The sequence below is a fragment of the Nicotiana tomentosiformis genome, chromosome 4, assembly GCF_000390325.3.
Source record: "Nicotiana tomentosiformis chromosome 4, ASM39032v3, whole genome shotgun sequence".
Lineage (NCBI taxonomy): Eukaryota > Viridiplantae > Streptophyta > Magnoliopsida > Solanales > Solanaceae > Nicotiana > Nicotiana tomentosiformis.
This window is the reverse complement of record NC_090815.1, coordinates 30,456,694-30,469,635: the sequence shown is the minus strand read 5'-3', so window position 1 is coordinate 30,469,635 and position 12,942 is coordinate 30,456,694. Positions and strand designations below refer to the sequence as shown.

General features: G+C 37.3%; 1 protein-coding gene across 1 annotated transcript; it reads right to left on the bottom strand.

Moving 5' to 3' along the window:
- Positions 1–11,300: 11,300 nt before the first annotated feature.
- Positions 11,301–12,684, bottom strand: LOC104096477 (GDSL esterase/lipase At5g03980-like). Its single transcript, XM_070199690.1, has one exon. It carries the CDS (start codon positions 12,640–12,642, stop codon positions 11,527–11,529), a length of 1,116 nt encoding a protein of 371 aa, XP_070055791.1. The 5' UTR covers positions 12,643–12,684; the 3' UTR covers positions 11,301–11,526.
- Positions 12,685–12,942: the final 258 nt, after the last annotated feature.

Here is a 12,942-nt window from a genome sequence, read left to right as displayed (position 1 = left end):
TGTGCGACAATGGGCCGCAATTTATCGGCGCAAAAGTTACAAAGTTCCTTGAAGACTTGAAGATAAAGAGGATTACCTCTTCACCTTATCATCCGAGCGCAAATGGTCAAGCGGAGTCAACAAACAAAGTGTTTATTCAAAACCTCAAGAAAAGGTTAGAAGCAGCAAAAGGCAACTAGCCCAAAGAATTGCCTGGGGTTCTATGGGCCTATCAAACAACGGCCAAGTCAAGCACGGGAGAGACCCCTATTTCCCTTGTATAGGGTGCAGAAGCTTTGATACTGGTGGAAGTGGGGGAACCAACCTTAAGGTACTTTGAGGCGAGCGAAGGATCGAACAACAAAGAAATGCTAATCAACTTGGAGCTGCTCGAGGAACGCACAGACTTGGCACATGTCAGAATGGCATCCCAAAAGCAGAGAATGGAGCGTTATTATAATTGAAAAGCCAACCTCCGATATTTCAAAGTAGGAGACTTGGTATTGAGGAAGGTAACTCAAAACACCCAGGAACTCAACTCATGCAAGTTAGGCCCAACATGGGAAGGCCCTTACCGAGTTTCAACTATCACTAGGAAAGGATCATACGAGTTGGAGAACCAAAACGGAGACAAGTTGCCCAGCAACTGGAACGTGGCTCACCTCAAAAGATATTACTTCTGACGAACAACAGTCAAACAGAAAGTATGTGTTACACTCTTTTTCCCTTCGTTCATTTTTTGTCCCATTTGGGTTTTTCTGGCAAAGTTTTTAACGAGGCAGCGACGGAAAGCATACTACGAACACAGTAGTGATAAGACCTTTGATAACAAGGCAAATAAGCAAGTTTCCACTCGGGGACAATTAGATAATCTTTGCTTCGATAGCAAATTCCTACCGGGAAGTTAAGTTTGCTACCGAAAAGAGGTTACCCGATCGTTACAAGCACAAACCACTAGAGGATTGTTAGGTATTCTTTCGTTCGATAGCATGGGTTCCTAATGGGAAACAAGATATGTTGCCGAGTGAAGGATTACCTAGCAATTCATTGGTGGGATCTTTGAAGGTACAAGGCTTCCAGAGTTCCAATTCGTATTCTTCGCATTCGAACACTGAGGGGAATGATATGAGGTTACAGCAACACTAAATGACAGGAAACACTGAATGGCACGTCAACCGGGGAACATAAATTCCGAAAATAATACATCATCGGGACTGGGGACTGCGCAGCTAGCCCGTAGAAACAAGTTGTACAAGATAGCCACAAGTCATGGCAATTTTTTTATAGCCACAAGTCATGACAATTTCTTTTCTGCATAGCAAAATGCTTATGTACGTTTGAAAATAGAAGGAATTAGTTGAAATGAAATCCTTTTGTTTTTATCTTGTTTCTTGTCTGAACGATGATTAATTTTACCATTTGAAAGTTAAACAAGTACTTCAAATGTTTGTGCCGTAATGAATAGGAGACGTCTTCTTCAAGAGCACCATAAATATAAGAGGGACCTCTCTTATCAAAACCCTCACGATAAAGGGTTGGTTCCGGAAGAATCAATGCTCGTAATCCATAATGCCATCGGGGAAAAAAACACCCGAAGTTGCATACAAAAAAGACGCAAAAAGCAAACTCGCGAAAATACTTTTTTAAACCCTCATGTAAAAGGGATAATTCTCAAAATCGAAATGCTTCGAAGAAAAAGCATCCAAGAGTACACACAATAAAGCACGAACAAATAAACTTGCGCAAAATACTTAAGCAAGCACTAAAGTTAAAGGCTTACATGAATATTCAAAACGAAAATAAGACTCAAATGGTACTTGAGCAAAACATATGTTTTTATTTATAAGGGCAAGTTAGTGTGATAAAGGTACAAAATAGAAACAGAAAGAAAAAGCTAAGCTGAAGCGTCTCCGGAATCAAAAGAAAGAGAAGTATTTGTATTCCCGGGAGTTGGTTCCGCCGATGGCTCAACGTTTTCCCTAGCTTGGTCTTCGGCATCATCACCTTCCGATACCTCTTCAGTTTCTGAAAACTCAAAATCGGAATCAGAAGAACCTGGAGCGTCACACTGCGCCGGGAGTCTATTTTTTGTAGCTAACTCAAGCTCTCTAGCCTTAACAGTTTTGGCATCATTGTCAATGATACCGGTCTTGGCCTCTTCCAAGATTTTTCTCCTCATACTATACATGGAATAAGTTTTTTCAACAATGAGGGAAGCCACTCGGCGCTTGAGTTCTTCTTTGAGTTGATTAATTTCGGCAGAAAGGTTTTACCCGGCGGACCTAGCATATTTGAGACTGACATCGAGCTCACGGACAGTTGAACTATAGAGCCTATTATGCTCGATAGTTTTCCTGTACTTCTCCTCCAACTGGGTATGTTTCGCTACCACAGCAGCAAGCGCTTCGCTTTTGGAGATTAAGGCTGCCTCTAATTTAATCACTCTTTCAGCAGAGTCAACCTCACGATCAGTTGCAGCAAGAATGGCGTCCTGGACTTCAGCCCATTTAGCCTTAACTTCATCAAATCTAACCCTCAGCGGGCCAACTTATTGGCTGAGGGTTATCACTTCTTGCTCGCTTTGCTGCAACCGAGTTTCCAAAACATCGGCCTTGGTGCCTCTATTTTCTAGTTCTGAGAGGTAGAGAACAGTCTGGTCCCGTTCCGCCAAAAGCTGATCCCGTTCATAAGTTCTTCCTTCTCACGAATCAGCCTTTGAATGCCCTCATAAGCAAGAAAATTGGCCTACAAAAAAGAAGAGGTAAAACTCAAAATACATTCTTTCAAAAGTATGGGAAATAACAGAGGATGAAAGAAACGTACCACCGCGGCGTTATGCATAGCATTGTTCAACAAACACTCTCCCGAGAGTGTCTGAATGTTCTCCCAGTCTTTTTCTGAAGCCAAAGGCTTCAGATAGTTAGCAAGCTCCACCGGCCTCAAAAGCAAGTTGCACCCGATGGAGACCGAAAGGGTAACACTCCTACTCTTTTGTTGATCTTCAGAAGGGGCAGCTTAATTTTGCCCCAAATTCCCATGAACTGGGGAGGAGAGATACCTTATTCATGGTCAGGTGCAGCCGATGGAGATGATGTAGCAACCGTTGTTTGAAGAGTAGACGAAGATGGAAATGATGTGGCAGCTGCTGGTGGTGGTGAAGGTGGAGATGAAGCTGATGGAGTTGAAGAGTGTGAAGCAGCTGCATCAAATACAGTGCTGGTTGTTTGATGCTCGCCAACCAAAGATGACACGGACCTGGTACTCAGCCTCGCAGTACCGGTTACAACAATTGGGGCCCGAGAGCGGGAATTGGCATTATCTACCAAATAAAATTCTCCCCAAAGTGCTGAGGCGTCATCTTCAGTTGTTGCAATTGTCCCAACAGGTCGAGCATCCTATTGAGATGATGAGGATTGTATCCTTCTATGTAAAGAAGCTCCCTCATCACTAGTTTCTTCATTATCGTCGATCATCATAGTGTCTATGACCGGCCCGAAAGGAGGACCAGTCATCATCGCCACCGGAGATGACTCGGGGGCATCAACCTTTGGCCTATTATTCTTTTCCCTGGCCGCAGAGGAACGTATTAATTTTGCTTGCTTGTTCTTTGGCCGTGGAGTCCGTAGAGAAACGTTTGCGCCCGAAGCAGGCCCGGAGATGCCTGTTCGAGTAAGTGCCTCCTGAAGCAGCCTCGTCCCATCAGCATGATCAGCCAAAACATCCTCATCGGGGACATCAACTGAGCCCGCATGTAGACCTAATTTCGTGAGCAAGTCAGAAGGGTTCAACCAAGTTCTTCATATACAAAAGGTGGAAAAAAGGTGAATTAAAGTTACCGTGATTTTTTGCCTTCCACCCGTATTTAATGGACAGTTCTTTCAACAAACGGGTTTCGGGCGTTGTGATGTCCAAGATCTTTTAAATCCACCGGTCCAAGCCTTCTTTCATTGGTGGGATCCATCGAGTCACTATAACAAATGAAGGTTGAAGGATCAATACGAGCATGGAAGAATGTTTAGTACGCAAAGATGTATTAAAGAGAACTTACGAGAGAGGTTCCAAGCAACCGGAAAGGATGAAGCCGTTGTTGGAATAATGTCACTGGTGGCAACTGCAATGAACCATTCCATCCACCCACGGTCGTTGTCATTATCCATGCTAGACAAGAAAGCATGGTGGCCACGCTTTCAAAGGTTTATCATTCCCCCGCGGAAGATTTAGGGTGAATAACGATTCATCATATGAGCTAGGGTTAGATCCTCTCCAGTTTCTAGGCACAAATGCCAAAGGCAGGCGACTGTCCTCCACACTAAAGGACTTACCTACGCCAAACACACCTGGTAGCGAAGGCAAAACTCCGCAATCACAGAATCAAGCATTCCGCTCAAAGAAAATGCACCCAAAGTAAAGGGATACGTGAAAAATATGTAAACCCTTCCCTGGGAAGGGTCACTCGCTCTGATTGGTCAGGAGCAACGATGTTCAACTCATGGCAGAAGCAATCTTCCTTCACAGCAGGAATACTGGAAGGGCGAATAGAAGAAGGGTACCTACTAACGGCCCATGTGCGAGGGTTAGCAGTAGAAAATTTCTCTTTGAAGTCCTTCGAAGTACTAAGCCTTCTTGAGATGATGGAAACCATTGTTGGAGGAACGGAATCCTCAGTTTTGTTCTTGCCCTTTGAAAAACTAGCACATTTTGAAGAGGAAGACATTGGAATAGAGGGAAGGACAATTTCTGGTTCGAAGAAGATCAGAGAAAAGTTGGGAAATAAAGATGTAGATTAGAAGTTTGAGAGATTATGAAGTACATAAGAGAAGGATGATGCGTAGAACTAAAATTTTGGCGGATAAATTCATGGCCATTATTACCTCAATAATCGGCAAAAGGCGTGTTAAATCATGGGAAGACACGTGTTCGGGGCATTAAATGCTAAGAGACAGGCGTCTAATCAACTATCAGTGACCTTCAAAAGGAATTATAGTAATTTCCGCCAAAAGAGTGTTTCTACCAACTTCCCGGTAATACAAAGTTATGTCACCGGAAAGCAGGAGGACTATCTATATTGAAAAAATATGACATGGCACGTGGCCGCTTAAAGGAAGGACATGTGGAACACAAGATAGAGATGGCCACCGAACATAGCTATTTCGCTTGTCACCAGAAGGAATAATGTCATAAAAGGAGTATTAAATGCTTTGCGTCCGGTAACATTTAATACGGAATATTTTACAGCATTAAGGGTGATGGCCCGTTACAAGGAATTTGGCATTTATGTCTAACTTTACATTTTCATCAATGGTCCTCATAATTGACATTAAAGAAGGGCATGATCCTAGGATTTCCTTCCATAGACATAGCTATAAATAGATAGCTCAGTTATCATTGTAAAATACACGAATTTTCTAGATAACTTATGTTACATTCTATACAATATTTTAATACAATTTGATTCTCTCGCTTTTGATCATATCATTGTTGTGCCCGAAAACTTTATTCCCAGACTCATTAGTCCTGCTGTTTCATCTAAATTCTAAGGCTAAGTATTTCATATTTCATCAATTATTTCATTACTTTTTGGATCAAATTAGTTCACTTGTCTAGAAACACAAACAAATTCAATTGTAATATTTTTCGGGCAAACATGAGTATAGTCCTCCACAAGCACGGAATATCTTGGATGCCTCTCTTCAGTCTGCTTTGCGATAAAGCCAAAGCAGACTTGATTTGTTTTAAGTTGTTTACTGTGGTAAATGGCCGTTGTTGGCTAGCTCATGGTACTCTGCAGTAGAGGTGTTCAAAATCGAACCGAAACCGAAAACCGAACCGAAATCGAAACTTAATGGCTTATTGGTATCGGGTTAACGGTTTAACGGACGGGGAACGGATTAAATTTTTTTTATTAATGGCTTATCGGTTTGGGGGCGGATTATTCAATTTTCTTAACGGATAATCCGTTAACCCGTTAAGAATATATATATATATATATATATATATATATATATATATATATATATATATATATATATTAAATATCAAAAACCCTTCCACTTTTTCTAGTACTTTATTTCTAAGTTCTAACACCTAATTCCTAAATAATGAGAACCCTAACGCCTAAACTTCAACCACCAGCAGAATTATGGTTCTCTTTATTCGACCATAATTCAACCAGCTTCAGTAGAAATTCAACCAGCACTCCAGCAGCAAAGTACTCTATCCCATTGACTTCCAAGCTTCCAACACTCTATCTTAGTGCTCTAGTATGAAGAGCAAGCTCATATTTTTGCTTTTAAAAATTATAAATATGGCTCCAGCACATTCTTTGTGTTAATTATTAATATATTGTTACCTTTCTAAGAGAAATGAACAAGAAACAAAGGGAAGGACCGCACGTTTATTGTAATGTTGCTTCGTTTGTGATATGAATAAATTAATAAAAGCTTTTTGATGCCATTATATTTAATGAGCTAAACTACTGAAATTGTTCCTTTGCATCTAAACCCAGGCAATCACATAGTTATCTCAATAAAATTTGATATCCTTGTATGATCCATGTTATAGCTAGCAAGAGTTATAGTGGCATATCCATTAGAACTACTTTTTCCTTAATTACATCATATCATAGTCTGCTTTGGGATGTAATGTAGACTACAATGTGTTTTGCTTTTTTCACTCTACACCACATGACACACTACATCATTCTTATGTAGGCGTTAATAGACATGTATGTTTGGACTCAATGTGTAATTTTCTATTCTAAATTTGTATGCTAGGCGGTCAACAAACAATTAATGCACGCAATATAGATTGAATTAGGCCGATAAACCGCCCGATAAAAGCTAAACTGATACCAATCCGTCAGATATCTTATCGGGTGGCTAGCGGATTAATACATTTAAAAGTCGATAACCGTTAAGCCAAACCGTTAAGAGTAATTAACCGCCCAATCCGTCCGATAAGCAGCCCTACTCTGCAGCTCTTTGTTTATTCAGTGATAATATAATATATAATATTAATGTTTGAAGAATTAACCTATAATAGTTATCACTCAAGCGCCTAATTAAAAAATAATTGGTGATATAATTGATATATTAACAATGCATAATATGTGTATAATCATATATAATTAGTGCATAATTTATGTATACCGACTAAGAAAAATAAATAATAAATTCTATCGTTTATTTGCATAAAGATCCCCTTTAATATTTAACTTACCTTATTTTTTATATTACTAATTTCACTAATAATTACATATAATTATCTTTTACACTATCAATATATAAAAGTTAAAAGCTTTTTTCAATTAGCATCCTAGGTTCTCTCCAACGTTTCTTTTTCCTCCTAATAATCTGACAGGCAAAGTGCAAAATCCAACTGGATATCAATAGAAAAAGATCAACCACGACTCTGCTTTTGAATAATGAATTCTTTTACGGCAATGGACAAATATACCCTTATACTTTCGAAAATGGTCTAAGAATACCCTTCGTTATACGATTGGATTATCTATACCCCTGCAATCATACTTTGTGTTCAAATATACCTCTTATTTAAACGGAGGGACACGTGTCATCGTCTTGTTGGCCAATTACAAATATCTCCTAATTAATTAAAAAAATCCATTACCCATATCCGAAAAGCAATTTTCTAAAGCAATTTTTTTTGTAGGAACTGGAAAAACTGGGTTTTTTTTTTACTAAAACTGAAAAAAACAAAAATATTTTTTTCCAGTTTTTAGAAAAATATTGCTTTAAAAAAAACAGAAAAATAATTTCTAAAGCAATTTGTTTTGTAAAAACTAAAAAAAAACTGGAAAGCAATTTTCTAAAGCAATATTTTTGTAAAAACTGAAAAAATAAATATTTTATTTTATTTTCAGTTTTTAGTTAAAAAAACTTTCAGTTTTTTTCAGTTTTTAATTGCTTTAGAAAATTGCTTTTCAGTTTTTTTTTAAAGCAATATTTTTGTAAAAACTGAAAAAAAAAAAATTCATTTTTTTCAGTTTTTAGTAAAAAAGAAAATCAGTTTTTTTCAGTTTTTACAAAAAACAAATTGATTTTCGGGTATGTGTAATGAGTCTTTTTAATTAATTAGGAGATATTTAAAATTGGCCAATAGGACGATGACACGTGTCCCTCCGTTTAAATGAGGGGTATATTTGAACCCAAAGTATGACTGCAGGGATATAGATAACCTAATAGTATAACGAGGGGTATTCTTAGATCATTTTCGAAAGTACAATGATATATTTGGACCTTCTTTTATAGTATCAACTGTTTCCTAATCAATGAAATTGATTTATTCAAATCTATTTTTTGAATAGTCTGAAAAGTAATAAGTAATTATATTATCACAACTAACTTATTTGTTTGCATCTAACTTGGACCAACTGGAGATCATAAATGTTTGTTCGACAAAAAAATCTTAAAACAAATTTTGAAATCAAATAAAACTTAAATATCCCACAACAATATATTCCACTTGGCCAAATTTGCTACTCTCTCCATTCTATTTTATGTGAACCTATTTTCTTTTTGATCCGCCCCAAAAAGAATAGTCCCTAAAAACAACCTAGCTTAAATTGACATAAGCTTTAACTATTTATTTGCAATCAACAATCACTCTTTTATTTCTTTTCTTTTCGACCTCGTTATGAAGAAGAAAGAACACATAGGGTGTGACATATATCATCATGTTCTAAACACCCAAATACCCAACGAAGAAAATCATTATTACCGAATCTAAGAAAAAGGGATACATGAAAAATATGTAAACCCTTCCCTGGGCAGAGTCACTCGCTCCGATAGGTCAGGAGCAACGATGTTCAACTCATGGCAGCAGTAATCTTCCTTCACAGCAGGAATACTGGAAAGGCGAATAGAAGAAGGGTACCTACTAACGGCCCATATGCGAGGGTAAGCAGTAGGAAATTTCTCTTCGAAATCCTTCGAAGTACTAAGCCTTCTTGACAATGATGGAGCCCACTGTTGCAGGAACGAAATCCTCGGTTTTGTTCTTGCCCTTTGAAAAACTAGCATGTTTTGAAGAGGAAGCCATTGGAATAGAGGGAAGGACAATTTCTGGTTCGAAGAAGATCAGAGAAAAGTTGGGAAATAAAGACGCAGATTAGAAGTTTGAGAGATTATGAAGTACATAAGAGAAGGATGATGCGTATAACTAAAATTTTGACGGATAAATTCATGGCTATTATTATCTCGATAATCGGTAAAAGGCGTGCTAAATCATGGGAAGACAAGTGTTCGGGGCATTAAATGCGGAGAGACACGTGTCTAATCAACCGTCAGTGGCCTTCAAAAGGAATTATAGTAATTTTTGCCAAAAGAGTGTTTCTACTAACTTTCCGGTAACATAAAGATATGTCACCGAAAAGTAGGGGGACTATTTGTATAGGAAAAAATACGACATGGCACGTGGCTGCTTAAAGGAAGGACACGTGGAACACAAGATGGAGATGGCCACCGAACATAGTTATTCCGCTTGTCACCGGAAGGAATAATGATCATAAAAGGAGTATTAAATGCTTTGCGCCCGGTAACATTTAATACGGAATATTTTGCAACATTAACGGTGTTGGCCCGTTACAAGGAATTTGGCATTTATGTCTAACGTTACATCTTCATCAATGACCCTCATAATTGACATTAAAGAAGGGCATGATCCTAGGACTTCCTTCCCTAGACATAGCTGTAAATAGAGAGTTCAGTTATCATTGTAAATGACACGAATTTTCTGGCTAACTTCTATATAACATTTTAATACAATTTGAAATGTTGTATCACTGTTATGCTATATTCTATACAGCATTTTAATACAATTTGATTCTCTCGCTTTTGATGTTATCACTGTTGTGGCCGGAAACCTTGTTCTCGGACTCATTAGCTCTGTTGTTTTATCTACATTCTAAGACTAAGTATTTCATATTTCATCAATTATTTCATTACTTTTTGGATCATATTAATTCACTTGTCTAGAAACCACGAACAAATTTAATTATATCATTTTTCGGATAAACAAGAGTTTAGCCAGAATCTTGCGTAAACACAGAATATCTTGGACAACAAGCTGCCCTTTTTAACCGGATGCCTCCCTTCAGTATGCTTTGCGATAAAGCAGGCTTGATTCGTTTTAAGTTGTTTACTGTGGTAAATGGCCGTTGTTGGCTAGCTCATGGTACTCTGCATCTCTTTGTTTATTAAGTGATAATATACTCCATCCGTTTTAATTTAGATGAGATAGTTTAATTCGGCACGGAGTTTAAGAAAAAGAAAAAAACTTTTAAAACTTGTGATCTTAAAAGGTTAAGGGGTAAAAGCTTTGTGGGACCATGACATTTGTGTGGTTATAAAAGATTCTCGTTAAGGGTAAAATAAAAAGTTTAAAGTTGAATTATTTCCAAATTTAGAAATGTGTCATTTATTTTGGAACACACTACAACGGAAAGTAACTCATCTAATTTGAAATGTAGGGAGTAATATATAATATTAATGTTTGAAGAATTAACCTATAATAGCTGTCACTCAAGTGCCTAAATTAAAAATAATTGGTGATATAATTGATATATTAACAATGCATAATATGTGAATAATCGTATATAATTAGTGCATAATTTATATATACCAACTAAGAAAAATAAATAATAAATTCTGTCATTTATTTGCGTAAAGATCCCCTTTACTATTTAACTTGTTTTATTTTTAGTATTACTAATTTCACTAACAAATATTTTTACACTGTCAATATATAAATAAACGCTTTTTTCAATTAGCATCCTAGGTTCTCTCCAACGTTTCTTTTTTCTCCTAATAATCTCTGACAGGCAAAGTGCAAAATCCAACTGGATATATCAATAGAAAAAGATCAACCCCGGCTCTGCTTTTGAATAATGAATTCTTTTATAGTATCAACTGTTTCCTAATCAATGAAATTGATTTATTCAAATCTATTTTTTGAATAGTCTGAAAAGTAATGAAGTAATTATATGATCAAAACTAACTTATTTGTTTGCATCTACCGTGGACCAACTGGAGATCATAAATGTTTGTTCGACGAAAAAATCCTAAAACAAATTTTGAAATCAAATCAAACTTAAATATCCCACAACAATATATTCCACTTGGCCAAATTTGTTACTCCCTCCGTGTTCTAATTTATGTGAACATATTTTTTTCCAAAAAGAAGCTATTTAAATTTGATATTGACTCATTAATTCTAAAAAAAAAAAATATTGAATCATTCACCCCTCATAAGACACCCTACTGTTCGAAAGCCCTATTAGCTTCACCCGCCATTGACATAAGTTTGTAATAAAAACATAAGCTTTAACTATTTATTTGCAAACTACAATCACTCTTTTATTTATTTTCTTTTCGACCTCTTTATGAAGAAGAAAGAACACATAGGGTGTGACATATATCATCATGTTCTAAACACCCAAATACCCAACTAAGAAAATCATTATTACCAACCAAAAACATAAAGAAAAACACCCAAATAACAAACTAAGAGAATCTTGAAACTCATTAACTAAACGGTACACCCGAATCTGGAAAGCATGTCTTTGACAACAATGTCTGTCATATGACGATGAGCTTCATCTGTCAAATGAATACCATCCCAATGCACGTATTGAGCCGGGTTAGAACAAGCTCTTACACTAGCTGATCCACACACAGTCCTGAAATTAAAGTTGTATCGTCCTCCAGTTCCACAGCACGCAGTTAACAACGTATTCTGATTAAATCCAAAGGAAGAAGCACTGCGAAGAAGAGTCAAAAGCGCCCCGTAATAATCTCCATAGACAATCCTAACATTCGGAAATTCACGTTGTAGAGATGCCAAACTTCTGGTCAGGTATCTATTATGGTACGAAGCAAAATCATTATAATTTCTCAAGCAACCCAATTGGTCGTAACCATTTGCATTAGAATCAGGAAAAGATGTCAAATACAAAGGAAGACACCCCAGTGGATAAATTCCTGGAACCAAAATACGAGTTGCCCCAAGCTGAATCACATCTTTGATGCTTCTCATAATACCGGCAACAACAAAAGGAACGTAGGTACGGACCTCGGGTAATTGCTTGTTTTGGAAAAACCCATTGTAATAATCATTGCCACCCCATTCTCCCATTACTATAAGAGACGAACTCCTAAGAGTTTGTGCACAATTAGAACCACATGTGGATTGTAAATGAGATTTAAACCAACCTAATTGAGCAGCCAACGGCGTGTTCCATGTGGGCAGCCGAATACCTCGAGCTGCCCAGAAAGAGGAATTTAGCGCCGTGGCACCAGCCACGGCGAAGTTAACGCCTTGGCTAAAAGAAGCACCTCTGTCCAAGTAAGCATTGAGGAAGGAGAGTTTGAAAGCAGAGGAAATGTAGTCGATAATAATACGGCCGTTTGAGAAACGGCCGGTAGGTCTTCTAAAGAAGGTTTCACCGTAAGGAGCTTGGTTGGCTCGGAATATAATGGAAGCGCCGGGTGTACGGATGACATTTCCGGCATCAGCGAGAGAGTCACCGAGTTGGTAAACTGATCTGATGTTACATTTTGTTTGGGCAGCCGAGGGAGAAGAGAAATATGCGAAAGTTATCACTAAAAGAAAGAAAGATACTTTGTGTAGAGACAGAGAAGCCATTCTGAAGAATGTTTTGTGCTTGTAATTAACTTCAAGTGTTTTCTGCTTGTAAACTGCAAGTGGTAGTGCTAATTTATATACTCCAAAAAGGAACAGAAGTCTCGGAACAACAGGAATATAATGTCTCTTTTGTCACTTTGTTGCTTTTTGAATCTTGTTTTATTTTCAACAATTTTTATCATGTGGAAATAAAGTATGTAAAGTTTTATCAATATTATAACATGTTTGTGGTCAGGGTATCACATTAATATAAGTAAAAAATTATAAAATTTCTATTAACTAATAGTAGGAGTTTAAGAA